At 33.8% G+C, this 19,091-nt stretch overlaps 2 protein-coding genes across 2 annotated transcripts in view; both read left to right on the forward strand.

Annotated features, from left to right (window-relative positions):
• Positions 1–19,091, forward strand: part of LOC141398353 (uncharacterized) — a 285,059-nt gene that overhangs the window by 235,428 nt on the left and 30,540 nt on the right. The gene's annotated exons all lie outside the window — the stretch shown is intronic.
• On the forward strand, positions 1,316–2,071 carry LOC141396739 (protein sisterless A-like). Its single transcript, XM_073972375.1, has one exon. The coding sequence runs from the start codon at positions 1,316–1,318 to the stop codon at positions 2,069–2,071; it is 756 nt and encodes a 251-aa protein (XP_073828476.1).

Here is a 19,091-nt window from a genome sequence, read left to right on the forward strand (position 1 = left end):
TCTGAAGAAAATATGTTCTTAAAATTCCTATTATCGATTTTTAGGACAATGCATATCCTGGAAGTCCACTCTTAATTCAGAGTCCATGGCATTTAATTTGCATATTCAGTGATTGGAACAGTGCTGTGTATGCTGCTGCTGTTGGGGGTACTGCGGGGAAGTCGCGTATTCTGATAACGAAGACGACTCAGTGGGGGCTGCGTTCACCCAACATATGTACATCAACATAGTTTCTGTCGTACTCCCTGACAAGTTCAGAGCAACCCCTGAGATGCATCCACTCCCGGCATCTGATGCATCTCACCCAAGTTTAAGTGTGTGAATGCGGAAATGTCAAATTGAGCACATCCATATTGATCCTGGGTGGAGGAAACTCCGTTCTGGCACCGACCAAAGAATCCGATACGGACATTTCGGGATATGCTGCTCCCGACAGAGCAGAAATATCATACAAATGCAAACATGTGTACACTGAGTTGGCAGCCGCTTACCGGAACGCTGATGTATTCCGGTTCCGGGTCAATTCGGTAACGAAGAACCCGCCACCGCGAGATTCACCCGGTCGTCGCTGGTTGCATCGCTAAATACTCTTTATATGCGAGCAGTCCAGCACCTGCAGAAGCGTATGATATCAATCGTTTTCTACAACAACACCCTCCAGCTATTGCGGATGACGAGTAATCCTTTTCATGGATTACAATATCAACACCCGCACAATTAGGTTTTGGTTCCTTAATTTATACCAGGTCGGAATTATACAAGGTCTCGAAGAAATATGCCTTATGTTCCGGCAAGGACCTTACAACATAGGACACTTATACCTATGCCCGGTTAATTACCCAGCAATTGAAGTTGCAAATTTCCTCCCATTGAAAACAACACCTCCCCCACATTTCTTCCACACTAACCAATTTTGACACTTAAAATAAATCGCCAGTCACTGCATATTACAAAAATTACAGCATAAATCCTTTAGTATTTATTTGTCAATAACAATGTCGTCTGCATTTCACTGGAATACCTGTAGAGAAAATACAACGATATTAAGGATTATCTTCGTCAATTATCATCGGACATACATTGGCAAATTGATAAAGTACCACATTTTTTTGCAGTTTATCACAGTTGGAAACAATATCAACAGAACTGATAGCCAACCACAACGACTTGATAAACATGAACAGATTGCTTCATATGAAGATAGTACACTGGAGACTGTATAAAAGTCTGCTTGACACTCAGCCAAGTTGTCACTCGCCTAAGTAATTGCATTCCAATCGATTCGAAGGAACATTTCAAATCCATTCGTTTACCAATGCATCAACATAAACATCAACACCAGGAAGAACAACAACATCAGCAACGGCAACACGATGAACATAATTCTCACCATGGATCTAGAGCAAACACACCGCTGACTAGTCCCAGTCCAACAACAGAAGGCATACTATTGCAGCAGGCCTTCATGTCTTTGGCACAAAACCTTCAAATGCAATCCATCAGTAACTTTCAACATTTAGGAGGTATTTCATATATTGAGCAGGTTGTGGAAATTGAAATGCAACGTTTAAAGGCCAATTGTAAACGTGAAGAAGACCATTATGTCGAACAAATGCTATTGGAAAATCCCATTGTTGTTGAAAGACGTAGCAGTGTAGCCGCATCAGAGCAATCAACAAAAACGGCAACGGATGCAACACCTAAAACAAATGATGATAATAATGGCCAACAACATACAAACGGAAACGGATGTAACAGCATCAGTTCCAACAATGGAGTTAGAAATGACTTGACTTTAACACTCATGCAGCAGCAGCAACAACAACAACGAGAACAGCAGCAGCAACGTGCCGAATCATGTCGTCGTTCTCGCATCAACAACAAAATTAAAAAGGCCAAAATGAAATTCCGCCATAAATTCATGTCGACCAAACTTGTACAGAGTCTCCGTATGCTGGAGTGTATACAAAAGCTGATTGACCAAACGGAATTGCAGCTAATGAGTCAAGGATTTTCTGGCCAACAATTGGAGAAACTGAAAGAGCTGATATTTTGCAATGCAAGTCTTTGATTAGAATGTCTAACTAGGGAAAACAATTAAATTAAAATAAAACACAACAAAAAACTAGAATAATATAAGCCTTATCTATGTCTATGTCCTAAATAATTATACACAAATAAAAGAAGAAACTTCAATATTTTCAAATCTACTTTACAATATAAAGTGGACACCCTCGAATTGTTTGGGGAGACTTTTCTAATATCAAAGAGCACACTATATCACATCTACATATGAGGCGCTCAGAGCCAAAACGGCCAAACCCTCATTTTCAAAAAAAAATCAAACTGACTATGCTGCTGGAACCGGAACCTTTTAAAATATATACTAAAAAATCCCTATTGAATAATTTGACCCTAGTTGATACAGTAGATAATTCGATAATTCGTAATTCAAGGGCCCGATACTTTTATACGAATTATAGATGATTTTGAATAAATGCGAAGGAAATGGCTTCAAGGGACCGAAAGCTTATACGAATTATCGAAGATTACGAATTATCGCGACTCTGCTGTACTATATACCATACCGTGAAAGCCAATGTCACATACATAGTCAATAACTTGATAAGCCATTCAATTTTGTCAGAGCAGGAGTAGCTGCCATCATTATAGTATTTAGAACCATACCAAAATCATGGATGTTAGGACCCGTATGTCAGATATATATTCACTGGACAATAGCCGTAGACTATCCTCGCATTTTCACATACAATATCAGGAACCTATGGCTTATCCTGATGACGTTATTTTAGTTTATGGTACTAAAATACGTAATTTTTCAAAGTCCGATCTGGGTTATCAATATTTTCCTATATATATATATATATATCAGAAACAGTTTGGATCCAGCACACATAATCTTCTGAAAGAATTTATTATCAAAAAACTTCAATAAAATATATTTTTTGACCGCAGATAACGAAAATGTGAAAAAAACGGTAGAATATGGCCCAGAATCATATATAACAAGTGAAAAAGTATCAGTCGGCTATGCCGACAGAGATATACCCTCAGCATGTGTATATTGAAACAATTTTATCCCAAAATACGTATGTATTTAGGGGGTTTTAAAAATTTTGGGCGTTTGAACCGACAAAAATGTTGATAAGGATTAAAGATCAAAAGTTTTGCGGAGAAGATACTAAAAGGAATGGATCGACATTGACCGTTATGGAAGTGGATCTCCAGCCACAACATATGGTGCCATAGGGGGTTTTTACACTATACGGGCTGTTTGCTCAAGAAGTATAGACTTGCCCCTAAAAAACTTTTACCATCGTAATTGATGCAGCGAATGCAAGTTGCTTCAACAAAAATCAAAGTGATTCGTTATTACGTCATAAAGTGAACGTATTCGAAATTTTGTGTGGGAGGTACCGGATGGAGTGGACATATATAGTCCATATTTGAACCTGAGGTATAGACCAATTCGGCCACTCCCTTCAAGAGTTACCATACGAACAATTTTCCGAACATTTCTGAGCTTTTGTGGGGGAGGAGGAGTGGACCGATATGGCTTATCTTCAAACTTAAACTATGTTTGGACAAAATATTACTAAGGCCATATTTTGGATATCGGCAGATCCGTTTGAGAGTTATCTTGCGCTCCAACCACCTCACACGGTGTCATAGGGGTTTTTTGCAACTTTCATGCTATTTTCTCAGGAAGTATGGACTTGCCCCTGATAAAACTTGTACCGTCGTATGGAGGGCAGTTAGTACAAGTTGCTAAAACAAAAATCAAAGCGATTCGAGAGATGCCCTAAACTAAACTTTTCCGAAATTTTGTGCGGGAGGTACCCGATGGAGTGGACCTATTGAGACCATATTGGAACCTCATATTACTCTGGTAGAAAGTTTTCGCTATACAAAGTATGGACAAAATCGGTCACTCCCTTCAAGAGTTATCTTGCGCACAAACTTTCCGAACATTTTCGAACTTTTGTGGGGGAGGTACCGGAAGGAGTGGACCAATGTAGCTCATCTTCGAACTTAAACTAAGTTTGGGCAAAATATTACCAAAGCCAAAATTTGAACCGAATCGGTTCATCCGTTCGAGAGTTATCGTGCGTTCCAGCCAGCAGGACAGACAGACAGACGGACGGACATGGCCAGATCGACTCAAAATTGTCTGAAACACATTTCGTCCAAACATACTTGGGGTCTAAAACCATTATTTCGATGAGGCACATTTTCATCGTATCAAAGTGTATATACCCTCCTTAGCCTAAAGGCTGAGGGTATAAAAAGCGAAAGCTTCTGGAGATGTTAAATATAATAGCTACAGATTTCTTTTGTTCAGAGACTCACAATGAAATTTAATTTGGATCATTTCAACTTTTGACACAACCCCCAAAAAGTGAAGTATTTTAGGAGATTTTGACTCAGTATGGAATAAATTTTAATTAAGAGTCTAAAAGTTTAACAAATAATTTCTACCTATAATATCTAATTTTGTAAAGTCAGTTTCTTAACAAAGTATTTTACTCAGATATCTAGTTTGTTCTGGGACTTACAATGAAATTTTGTGTAGAATATTTCTTCTTTTAACACCTTTCGTCTAGAACTAAATTTCATCTTACTTTCATGCATCAAGAACAAAAAAAATTTATTCAAAAAATATTTTGGTGTTTTGTTGGCAGACTTGATGTATATATTTTAGTGATATATATTGCAAATACATATTTCATTAATTCTGCGACTTACATTGAAATTTGATGGAGATTATTTTTGTCTTTGACGTCTTCTATCTAGAATGAAGTTTTGTGCGACAAAACTTAATAAACTCAGATAAAGTACAACATTAACCCTAAAACGTGATTTTACTTTTGGCAGATCCCTGGCGTTTAGGTACGATTTAGAGTTTTGGTGTATTCGGGGACATATAGTAAAATTTTATGACAAATAATTTTGTAGAATATTTTGATCTGATACGATCACATTTTAAAGTAGTTTTTTAAAGTTTTTGAAAAAAGTGACCAAAAAGACCCCTTTAGTTACTCGCATGAGGGTTATTTTTTTCCATAAAAAGATACCCCGCATTGTTGTCTGCAATATTGCCAAAGACACTTTATACCTAGAATGCAAGTTCCTTGGAATCCTGATGTCAAATATTTCAAAACCTGTAGAAATTGGTGGAACTTGCCACGTCTGTTTAGGTTACTTCCCGAAGTAAACTTTCAAAACGCCGATACACGAGTTACATATGCAAACACCTACCCACCTGATAAATTCGAAGAATTTATTAAAGAAATTAACAGACAGTAACCTAATTACCATTTCCGGCATTAAATATTTTCTCATAGCAAAATTCCAGGTTACTTCAATAATCAAAAACAATTCTAAATAATTAAAATCACCAAATAAACAATTCGAAGAAATCAGCTCATAACATTTTCTTACTTTATTAAAACTAGTATTTAGCTATGTAAGCATTTTTGGTTAACAATGTAAAGCTATATTATAATTTTTAAATAAAGAAGAAGTCAGTCTTAATTGAGCTATGACTTCGATCAGAATAAAATTCGTTTAAATCTTTTTTAAAAACCTTTCGGTTAACGGTCACTACGTATTTGACGCAGTCGGTAGGATCCTTTAAAAAACTTAAGGATTCAGTGAAACGTACCTCGTTACCGTAAAAATATAAATATCGTTCAGTGAAAAGGACAATAAAATCTTGTGAAGTGAATTTTTAAAATATGTCATTTGATTACACCACAAATAAAGAGTGAAGTGTACAAACATATAAAAAAAGACACCACAGATAAAAATCATAACAGAATCTAATTTTTGTGCAGTGAATTTTTATAAAAGAAAAAAGACACCACAAAATAGAATTCTAACTGAACATAAATTTTTGTGCAGTGAATTTTTACAAAAGAAAAAAGACACCACAAAATAAAATCTTAAAAGAAAATAATTTTTGTGCCGTGAATTTTATAAAAGAAAAAGACACCACAAAATAATTTCTTCAAAAATAAAACTTTGCGTAGTGAATTTTTATACAAGAAAAAAGACACCGCAAAATAAATCAATTAATCAAATTTTGTGTAGTGAATTTTTAACAAAAACAAAAAGACACCACAAAATAACAGCAAACTTAAACTGAAACGATCAAATTACCAACAATTCAGAGACAACGAAGACAAAGAATTTTTGATAGAAGCAGAATGGCTGAGTTACAGGCTCAACAACAACAAAATGCAGCTATGGTAGAAGAGCTTGCTAGGCGGGAGCAGCAGCTCGAGGCTATGCGTCAGGCATACTTGGAATTAAAAAATAAAGCAGACAACACAGAAAGAGAAACCTTGAGGAAAACAATATGCAATCTACCAACTTTCACAGAAACTGGAGAAGTGTCCATCAACTCTTTCTTTAGCAGCATAGAGTATCTTTTATCAACAATCACTAATGAAGAAACCAGGAAGGAAGCCGTAAGGACAATATTCTACAGAACTATCCAGGGGCAAGCAAAAAACACCATCATAAATATACCTGAACCAGATAATTGGCAATTGATCAAGGAAACACTGAAACTCCGATACAGACCCGACGTGGAGCCGCACCAACTTTATAGAAGAGTAAGCAACATGAAAGTTAACACGAGTTAACTGTATACTATAATGACGATCACTACATTGACCTAAGTAACATGGACAGTATACTAGTAAACACAATAAAGGAAATGACACAAGGAGTTCTTTTAGATAAAATTTACGATGAGGGAATTTTAAATAACATTTTAAAAACTATGAGCAGTAGAAGATTTGAGAATAGCTGTATTAGACCAGAGTACAGGAAATCTAAGAAAGAAAACAGGTGGAACAATAAAAATTCGGACAAAACGAATGAAAACTACAAGAATAAGAACTATGATCCTAAAAATAAAAATGAAGATAAAAATAATAACTCCGGACAGTATAGACAAAATAATAATTACAGGGAAAATAATTATAACAACTACGGTGGAAATAATAGAAATAATTATAAACACAATAATTCGGTTCAAAGATCACAGACAGGAAACCCTAGACAGAATTCGGGCCAATATCGCCAGAATCAGTTTAGGCAAGGTCAGATCGAACCTATGGAAATTGATAATCTTGAATCAAATATGAGCAACCTCCAATTGGCAGGACACCCTACTCTTCAAATTAGCCAAAATCGCTTAATTTCGAATAGGCAAAGCCAGGAAGAAACTCAAATGAATTATGAAAGACGGGAAGAAGTAAACAATTGTATTTTTTTTATGAATCCGCCTCGGATTGGTTACCCAAAATAAAAATAGTAATTCAAGGTAAGAATTACAAAGCGTTAATAGATACAGGAGCAAGTTTTAGTTTAATTAACAGCGAAATAAAGGATTTTCCAAAAATAAAATTAGAAAAACCCATTCTTTTTAGTACCATTACGACCGAAGATTCAATAAAATATGAAGTGTGCACAGAAGCACCAGAAGAATTTAATTTACCAAATAATACAAGAGTGAGATGGAAATCAGCACCACTCACAGGAAGAAAATACGATTTTATAATTGGTATGGACATTTTAAAATTTTTAAACGGAAAAATAAATATAGACGAAGGAAAAATAATTCTAAATAAAAAGGAAACTAAACTACTAGAAAATAATTACGATTTTAACAAAATTTATACATTAGAAACAACAGATTTGAATTTAGATAGATTAAAACTAGACCATTTAAATGAAGAAGAAGAATTTAGAGAAATAACAACACTATTGAAGAGATTTAAAAATTTGTTATATAAAGAAAGAGACCAATTAACAAATACTACGGAAATTCAACATGAAATAAAAACTACAACTCAACAACAAATTAATTCGAAATTGTATAGATATCCGCCTCAACACGAAATGGAGGTAAGGAGACAAATTAAGGAAATGGAAGAACAAGGAATTATACAAAAAAGTTATTCCAGATATTCAAGTCCATTAATAGTAGTTCCGAAAAAAATGGATAATTCAGGAGAGAGAAAATTCAGAATAGTAATAGACTATAGAAAACTAAATGATATAACCATTGATGATAAATATCCCCTACCGAATATAGATTCAATACTAGATAAGCTAGGAAGAGCTCAATATTTCACAACGTTAGATTTGGCAAAAGGTTATCATCAAATTTTAGTAAAGAAAGAAGATCGGGAAAAAACTGCATTTGTTACACCTCACGGACTATATGAGTTCATAAGAATGCCGTTTGGATTAAAGAATGCACCGGCGACTTTCCAACGCCTAATAAATGAAATTTTGAGAGATTTTATTAATAAAACATGTGTAGTGTATCTTGATGATATACTCATTTTTAGTACGACATTACAGGAACATATTAAAGCAATCAAGGTCCTAGAAAGTAAAAATTTAAAAATTCAAATAGACAAATGCAACTTTATGAGGAAAGAAACAGAATTTTTAGGTCACATCCTAACAAAAGACGGTATGAAACCGAACCCTAATAAAATCAAAGTTATTGAAAATTTAGTATTGCCGAAAACAGAAAAGCAAATTAAAAGTTTCTTAGGATTAACGGGCTATTATCGAAAATTCGTGAAAGATTATGCGAAAATAGCACAGCCAATAACCAAATATTTAAAGAAAGGAGTAAAGATTAATCTAAAGGATCCAACATATATAGAAGCTTTCGAAAAATTGAAAATACTAATTAGTAGTCATCCAATATTACGTTACCCAGATTTTGAGAAACCATTTACTGTTACAACAGACGCATCTAATTATGCGATAGGAGCTGTATTATCTCAAGAAGGACACCCAGTGTGTTACGCTTCAAGAACTTTAAATAATCATGAAAAAAATTATTCAGCTACAGATAAAGAACTTCTAACAATTCAATGGAGTGTTAATTACTTTAGACCGTATGTTTATGGCAGAAGATTTAAAATCTTAACTGACCATCAGCCAATTAAATTTCTCCATTCAAAATACAAAGGCAAGGACATGTCACCTAGACACCAAAGATGGTTATTAAAACTAGGGGAATATCAATTTGATATCGAATATTTAAAAGGCAAAGAAAACAAAGTAGCCGATTTCCTAAGTAGAATACAAAATAGTGAGGACACTATTTTAGAAGACAGGGATGGTAAGGATACTGAAAATTTAAATTTTTTAGTTAACAATGTAGAAGATGAAACAATGGCTACAGTACACTCTGCAGAAGAAAACTTATGCGATCATTTTTTAATCAAAGAAGAGATAGTTAATAAATATAAAACTCTAATTATTTTGACAAATAATAAAATAGAGGAACTAAAAACATTACACAGAAAAAGAATCATATTTATTGCAGAAAGTGATTTTGACGATATGGGAAATATATTTAAAAAATATATAACAAAAGGAAAGGTTGGAATTTATTCGGAAATTTCTGATCACAATTATAATAAAGTACAGAACAAACTTATTGAAATGTATTCTAATGACAAACAGATAGAATTTGTTAAATGCACAATGAGAGCTCAAGACATAGAAACCGAAGTTGAAGCTGTTAAGCAAATTTCATTATATCACGTAAAAGAAAGTATGCATTCAGGGATATTAGAAACATATAACCAAATTAGGAATAATATATATATATATAAAATATAAAATATATATATATATAAATAGTGTGAAATTTGCCAGGAAGTAAAGTATGATAGGAGACCAATCAAACCAAAATTCTATATCACAGAAACACCGACAAGGAAAAATGAAATCATACACATAGATACCTATGTCATGAAAGGACATCATTTCTTAACAGTTATTGACAAATTTTCAAAATTCGGAGCAGCGTATTCTTTAAATGATAGAAATCAGATTACAATTATGGAACAATTGGAAGAGCACTTTACAAAAATAGGAGTACCTAGTAAAATAATAGCAGACAATGAATTCAAAACTACTAGAATAAAGGAATTTTTAAACAATGAAAACATCGAACTTCATCTAACAAAACCTAATAGTCATACAGGCAATTCAGATATCGAAAGATTTCACAACACCATAGGAGAGAAATTTAGAATTTTATATAAGTTAGAAAAAAGTTTGTCAGTCAAACAATTAATACAGAAAGCTATTAGAAACTATAATGACAGATTCCACTCAACAATAAAATGTACACCAAACGAAGTACATAATAATAAAGTAGATCTTAAAGTAGTAAAAAATAACATAGAAACGACAAAACACAAAATCATTCACAAGTTAAACAAAAAGAGTGAAAATTATGAGGAAACAAGATCAGAAGGATTTATTAAAAATTATAAAGCTGTTAGGCATAAGGAGCAGCCAAAGTTTAGGAAAAGCAAACTACAAAACATTCATCCAAGTAACATTAAAAAACCTCTAAAATTTACAGATACTATTGATGACAATAATGATGACAACGTGCATATGGATAGCACAGAGTGAAACCGCATTGACTTTAACAGAATTGGTAGACCAAAAAGGATTTATCGACTTACAAATAAGAGACCAGGATATAGTTATGGACAGTGACATAATTTTACACATAGTGGACACTAAGGAAATAGAAAACATTATTGATGAAATGACAGATGATGTTATACTCATGAATGCAAGCAACAAAAATATGCTACAAACGGAATTACTAGAAACAAGAAATAAATTAATGGCATTAGTTCCAATAAAAAGACAAAAGCGAGGACTTATAAACGCAGTAGGAACTTTATCAAAGTGGACATTTGGAACCATGGACGATTATGACAGACAGAACATACAAAAACACTTATTACAAACTGAGAAAACATTAAACGAACAAATACATATTAACAATCATTTTAATTTAGCGATAGAACAAATAAAAATATTGTTAAAAATGATAAAAAAGAAATGGAAAGAAATTTAAATGTAATAAAAAAATTTGAAAATCAAGAATACCAACAACATATGTATTTACAACAAATGACAAAAATTCAACTGTTAAAAAGTAAAATAGAACAACTACAAGACAATGTAATTTCAGCTAAATACGGAATATTCCATCCGAACATTTTAACAAACAATGAAATACACAAGTATAATATTGATTTCAACAAGCTTAAATATTTACAACAAGGAATAACAACCTTTAATGCTACTTATTTAATAATAGGAATAAAAATTCCAAAAGAGTTTATACAAGTTAAAATAAGAACAATTGTACCATTACCAAATAATGAACAGAAAGAAATAGAAGCACCAATAGAAGAATTGTTCACATACAAAAATAAAACCATGAGATTTGAAGAAAATAAACATTTTAGACAATTAAAACCCAGCAATCATTGTATAATAACAAAAAATTGTAAATTAGTAACAAGTAAAGAATTGGAAATTATATCGTTAAATAAAAAAAATAATATTGGTTAAAAATGCCTTCAATTTATTTGTAAACAATACATGTAATAAAAATAACACAATTCTAAATGGAAATAACTTGATTCAGTTTTACAATTGTTCAATAAAAATTAATGATTATTATTTTTCTAATCTAATTGAAAAAGTAGAAGAAAATATTATGAGCATACAATATGATGATATGTATAATTTTACAAACAAGCTAACATTTGAGCAAATATATGATGAAAATAGAGACAACATTCAAAATATTTCGAACTTGAAAATTCACAATAAAATTATATATGGATGTAATATTTTCATCATATTTACAGTCATATTAATAATTTGTTTTTGGAGAACAAAATTTAGTCATATCAAAATAAATCTGAATAATCGAATTCAGGAGAATTCTGATCTAAAGGGGAGGGTAGTTACATATGCAAACACCTACCCACCTGATAAATTCGAAGAATTTATTAAAGAAATTAACAGACAGTAACCTAATTACCATTTCCGGCATTAAATATTTTCTCATAGCAAAATTCCAGGTTACTTCAATAATCAAAAACAATTCTAAATAATTAAAATCACCAAATAAACAATTCGAAGAAATCAGCTCATAACATTTTCTTACTTTATTAAAACTAGTATTTAGCTATGTAAGCATTTTTGGTTAACAATGTAAAGCTATATTATAATTTTTAAATAAAGAAGAAGTCAGTCTTAATTGAGCTATGACTTCGATCAGAATAAAATTCGTTTAAATCTTTTTTAAAAACCTTTCGGTTAACGGTCACTACGTATTTCACGTGTCTTCTTTTTTTCGGCCCCCTTTCTTTCTTTATTGTAATGGTAATTTAAAAAAAGTTTGATTTTGTTGTACAGTGTAATTATACACAAATAAAAGAAGAAATTTCAATATTTTCAAATCTATTTTACGATATAAAATGGACACCCTCGAATTGTTTGGGGAGCCTTTTTTAATATCAAAGAGCGCACAATATCACATCTACATATGAGGCGCTCAGAGCCAAAACGGCCTAACCCTCAATTTTCAAAAAAATCTAAAAAATCTAAAACTGACTATGCTACTGGAACCGGAACCTTTTAAAATATATACTAAAAAATTCCTATTGAATAGTTTGACCCTAGGTGATACTATATACCATACCGTGAAATTCAATGTCACATACATACATAGTCAATAATTCGTAGACAGCGGAATTTTATGCAACCCCTATTTTTGGTCCGATTCATGTCAAATCGTTCAATGGGAGCTATATGAAGGCCTGAACCGAAATCAACAAATTTGAGGTGGAAAGTTGTTTACCCCCAAGGAAGACTTAACACCAAATTTCATCCATTTTGGGGGGGATATTGAGGGCACAACCTTCAAAATACAGGAAATCGGGAGGTGCCGTACTATAAGGACTATATGAAGACGTGAGAGCCCTTTTCTGAAGATGTCCCGGTGGCAGAATCTCAGACAAAGTTGGACAATTTTATAAAAGTCCAATATATAAAACTATAATTTTATAACAAAAAAATCTTAGGTTGTATCCTATATAAGATATTTTTCCGCTGTAACAAAAAAAATTATATCTTAAAACAGAAAGTACACACCGCCACCATTCCACTGAATTACATATCTACATATGTATGTATTTGATTATTACCAAACTCTAACAAAATGGCGTTAAAATTCTGCTCTAAATTTTAATTTTTTAATATTTAATATTTTTTATTTTGCCTTCGAAATTTTGACTCGAGTCCAGTTATAAAACTCGCATTATTAAACGTTCAAAATCGATTTTTTACCTAAAAACTTGTCCAAATTACCTATAATGCGTGCATCTGTCCATGCACTTTTGTTCCTAACGTAGATATCGTATTTATAATCCGATTCAGCTGAAAATTGGGAAACATAATTTTTTAGTCATAGTAAGAACGCTATTGCTTTTGGTGAAAATATGTTCAGATTTGGATATAGCTCTCATATATATTCTTGGCCGATTTCACGTATTTGCTGCACCAAACACGCTATATATGTATGTCCGATATTTGAAATGCCAATATTAAATTTGCCAAATTTAATCGAAATCGGTTCAGATTTCGATATAGCTCCCATATATATTCATGCGCGCTATATGTGTCCGATTTCGATCAAATTTGGAATGTGTGACTGAATTTGGTCTAGAAATAAATGTGTCAAATTATATATAGGGTATCATAAAGTCGGCCACGCCCGACTTTGATCCTTTCCTTACTGGTTGACTTTAGCGCATTTTGAAGGATATATTAGGCCTTTTTATACTGGACAAATCGGGTACACCGTTCAAGAGTTAACGTCCGCTCAGTCAGATCAGATAAAATAAAGGGTGTTTTTTTAAGCCCGATAGAACTTGAAATTGTAAAAAATAACACAAAAAATTAAATTGTAATCAAATTTTGTTTTATTCGTAAGATCAATACGTGACATTAACATTTGAAAATGATTTCGGGCATCTGGGCACCGCGGCTGTTCTTGACGAAGTGCATTCTGGACGTCCATTTTTTTGCCACTTTTTCGAGCACTGCTGGCCGTATGTCACGAATAACACGAACAATGCTGGCCTCCAAGGCATCAATTGTTGCTGGTTTATCAGCATAAACCAGTGACTTCACGTAGCCCCACAGGAAATAATCGAGAGGTGTCAAATCGCACGACCTTGGAGGCCAATTGACAGGTCCACTTCTCGAAATCAACTTATCGCCAAATTTTGATTTCAATAAGTCGATGGTTGCGTTCGCCGTATGGCACGTAGCGCCATCCTGTTGAAACTACATCTCCTCCGGATCAATGTCATCCATATTTTCAAACAAAAAATCATTGATCATGGTGCGGTAACGATCTCCATTGACCGTAACGCGAGCTCCGGCCTCATTTTTGAAGAAATAAGGTCCGATGATGCCACCCGCGTGAAAACCGCACCATACGGTGCATTTTTCTGGATGTGATGGAGTCTGTAGGGTCTCTTGTGGATTGGTCACACTCCATATGCGGCAATTTTGCTTATTAACAAACCCGTTAAGCCAAAAATGCGCCTCATCGCTGAACGCCATACAAACGACGAAGTCGTCTATAAGTTGCGCGAATCGACGAGTGATTTTCAAGTAAATTTGGATAATTTCGTAACCTTCGGCACCATCAGACGAATGGCCATATAAGAAGCATTGACGAGGTTGTGGAACTCTCAGTTCTGCGTAAAGGGAACATGAGCCAGTCATTCCATATTCCACTTCATATAGGGAATAAATGTAATTCTAGCTTGATAAGGAAATAGCTTTAGGTAGCTATATAACGTTTGTACAAATGTCCCGTTGTTCTCTTCCCTAGAGACATGCTTAAGGCATGATTAAGAAGAGAAATAGGATTTACAAGGGCGAGGATGCAGCTGCATCCTCGTCCTTGTAAATCCTAATCTGGAACAATTATAAACAATTTTGTTTGTGCACCCTATAGAAATTCAAGTAGGGTACGAAGTAGCCATCGCAGCTACAAGGCTAAAGCGAGTGGATCGAAAAAAAAACCACAGAACATACCACCAAAGTATGCTAAGGGTCACAACGGGGGAGTCTATAAATCAAAAAATATCGAACCGTATACCTGAAACTAGTGAAGTAGCCTTGTGTGAAGTTTTAATACCAGGCAGAGACATGTGGATCGATGGAGCTCTAGCACTAGCACCATCCATAAACCCGCTGAAAGCCCCGGGTTTTTGGATGGGGCTGTGCTAGAGGGAAGAACGGGACTGAGTTTCTATATCATGGAACCAGATACGAGAAGTCCGAGCGATAACAGAGTGTCTGAACTGGTTTGACACTCGCACAAAGCCTACGACTGCGAACATCCTAACGGACAGCAAAGTAACCATTAAGGCTATAACAACCAAGTGAAATCCAGAACTGTATTGGACTGTATAAAGTCCATAAACAACTACTCCCAACATGGTACGGTAAACATTACATGAGTAGCAGGGCATATAGGGATTAGGGGTAACGAAACTCCTTGACAAAACAAGCTAGGAAGCAAACTACAGTTAGTCTAGAAAATGCCAAACCCTTAATCCTGCTATTACGTTGGGGTTATTTGATGACCGAAATCGTATTTATCATCACCTTATGTCTTACTGGTGGGATATAATTAAATGTCCTTACTACTCAGTGCATGAAGTTTCGAGATATGTATACTGAAATCAATTAGTTTCATCAATATTTTGTGCTGAGAAGTCTGTTTATTGCATCCCGTGCGTATATAATATGGCATGTCAAAATTTCATTTTATTTTTTTTTAGAATTTTCCTTACATATTTTTCTTGTTTTAGATGACAACAAAACAAAAAATAAATAAAGAATACAAACAATTGACATTTATTGTTGTAATTTTTACATTCAATAACAACGAATCCTAATGCTTTCAGTTGACAGATTTTTTTGCCGATAATATTGACATCAAATTTATGTAAATTTTAAGTTCTTTACTGAATTTATTAGTGATCAGACAAAAAATTTCTCTAATAAACACCTCAAGCTATTATCCCCTAGCGTATGTGATTTTTTTCTAACGTAGTAGCTGGGTTAAAGGCGACGCGTCTAGAGCTAAAGGCATGGGCAAAAATGCACTGGAGTGGTGAAGAGAAGGGGAAAACACAAAAATCCTATTGGGAAACCCAGAGGAGTACAACACCAGGAAACAACTATTATATATGTACATACATACATACATATGTTACCAAAACATCCCCAAAGGGACAAGGGAGACTTCTCTCATATCAATGAGTGCATGCCGATTCATATTGGCTTAATAATATGGGACCTACTTTTTATACCACTTGTAGAGAAATTTTTCATGACTTAAATCAGCGTCAGGCGAGAGAGCGCACACGTGCGCTCATTGAACGTTGCTCTCTCCACACACACACACACACACACACACACACAATTCAACCAATTGAAAAAGCATGCACTCACACAATGACACCCCGTAAAGTATGCAATAGAAAAGTATGGTGCCTGACGCTGGCTTAAATACTCAGGAAATGTCGCCAGCATTACTGAGGAGGAATTTTGCCAACGTTGAAAATTTGATGTTGCTTGGCCTGGGATCCGCAGACCCTCTGAGTGCAAGGCGGACGTGCTAACCATTGCACTACGGTGGCTCCCGGGAACTACTATTACTAAGTAAAAAAGACATTAGTAGACTGACGGGCATCCTTACCGGACACCTGGGACTACAAGCGCATCTGCACAAAATAGGCTGTGCAGAAAACAGTGAATGCAGGACATGCGGAGAGGACGACGAAACGTTGGAACACTACCTCTGTCATTGCCAAGCTTTCACAAATTCGGGAACCCTATTAGGGAAAGACATTATACAGGGACTCGACCAAATAAGGACAATCAAGTTTTAAAAAGCCGAGTTTAAACTAAAGTCAACAGGTTAATCAGGAATTTATAATAATTTGTCACATTCTAGTTATAACCTCATCCTGGCCCCAAAATTAAAGCGCACAACATGCCTCCTTTAGGGCTTAAGTGTATGTCCATACGGACATGTGGTGATCTTACATCATCCTTTTTCCCAACCTAACCTAACCTAATTATCCAAAAATTGGACGTATTGCCTGTGTGTCAAGTTCATTATTTCTCATTCTCATAACACTCTGCCTTACTTTTTCATACTCGCAGAGAAAAAATATTTTTCGGTTTTGTTGGAACAAAAATATCTATTTTGGTTCCAAAAATGTGTTTGTTTTGTACAAACATTATAATCCAAATCCAAAAATACCATCTTTTGTTCCGAACATAGAAAACAAAAACAACTTTCGAATTTCCGCAATATTGTAAAATTCGTTAACAATACCGATTGTAGGAACAATCATAATCTAAATTTTTTACAAAACATATTGTCAGCCCTGAAAACCAGATACTAAATTTTTTGACTTGAGTGTATATATTCTCATATACACTTTCCACACAACTTTGATATAAATATCGCGTATAATATTACGAACATTGATGAACGCAATACATGGTTTGCTACTTTAGCTGACAACAAAGACAAACAAAAAGCCACAAGCAGTCACCACAACATAAGGAATAATTAAACACCATAACAAACGTGAAAAGGAAAGGAGAATAAAATAAAGAAGAAGAAGAATGAAACAAAACAGAAACAAATAAAAACGAACAGCGAGAGAAGAGAAAAAAGTTTTCGAAGAAAAGAGAGAAATATTGTTCAGTTGACACAAACTATTTTTGGATTTAACAAAAACGATTGTTGGATTCACAATACTACATAAGGAATCCAACAATATGTTAACAATACATATATTGCTCTTGGAATATTGTTGGATCAAACATATTTTTTTCTCTGCGTGTAGATAATTCCAACAGTTTAATATAGATAATTATTAAAGAATACACCTTCAAACAACGTTAATTTATTTATTTATTTGTTTGTATCCACTTCGTTTTGACTATCATTTTGAAAAACATACTCATCTACTAATCCCTTTGTTTTTTCATCTTCTGTTCGATTATTGTCGTAAAACCTTGTATTATCCGTAAAACCACTTGGGCTGTTTGGGTTGTTTACATTGCAATTTTTGAAACACACACACACACCCAAATATGCGATATTTTATTATTTTTGTTAACCATGTCGGGATATTGCTTACCATGTGCTACTCGAATATTTAAAGTACCTGCAATGAGGTACTGCTCCGTGCTTGTTTACTAGTCAGTCATGCGTAGGTACTTACTTGTTTAGTCCTTTCAAAAATTCGCTAATCCTTTTATTTACATCATGTTTTTGCTGTTGTTTTTTTTTTGCTAACATGTCGCGGCATGTTTTTATGCTTGAAAAAATTTTAGATTTTTTTTTAAATTGAAGTAAACAAAATTTCCCAGATTAAGTGCATGTTATTCTGTTGTTGATATCTGTCGAATTTTTCACAGGAACATACAATTTGATTACATTTTTAAGGACGCCATTAGAGTGGGAGATAATACAATTTATTAATTAAAAAAAATTAAAGCCTTAAAGGCTATGCTCAAATTTAGATTTACCTTTTTGTATGTATGAGTTTTCGTATTTGTATAAAGTAATTTTCAGATTTTTTATAAATGCCTATTACTGCAAATTAATATTTTGGGGTGGAGTGGGAGATGGAAGGTATCAATTAATATCAACTATAATTTAATGTAATGGAGGCAACACAGAAAAGAAATTACGTTTGTATGTAGGTATGTGCAATTTATTACTTTAGGATATTTTAAAAAATCTCTGAACATATGTTTTGGATCAGTAGCTTCTTAATTGGCAGGCTTCGGTATCCATGTTTTTCTGTTTAAAGGGTTTGTGAAGTGAACAAATTTCAGAAAAACGAAAAATTTTACTTTATTTTGAAGCATATGTCTGATGAACTGAATTAAACCACCAGCGAAACGATCGTAGCATATTGGTTGGGTGTGTGGGACTTCGCTAGAATTCACTTTTTCAATATAAATTCCATAGGTCGTTAGCTCGTTTAATTCATTTAATTAAAAACTTTCATAAATAATGACCTTTAACAAATTCCGTTCGCATATACATATCACGATGCTCTTGAACCAACTTTAAATGA

This window comes from Musca autumnalis, unplaced genomic scaffold (assembly GCF_047663935.1).
Source record: "Musca autumnalis isolate F117 unplaced genomic scaffold, ASM4766393v1 scaffold_3, whole genome shotgun sequence".
Taxonomy (NCBI): domain Eukaryota; kingdom Metazoa; phylum Arthropoda; class Insecta; order Diptera; family Muscidae; genus Musca; species Musca autumnalis.

Excerpts from the sequence above, each read along its gene's own strand:
- LOC141396739 (XM_073972375.1), top strand. The coding sequence starts at position 1,316 with ATGCATCAACATAAACATCAACACCAGGAAGAACAACAACATCAGCAA.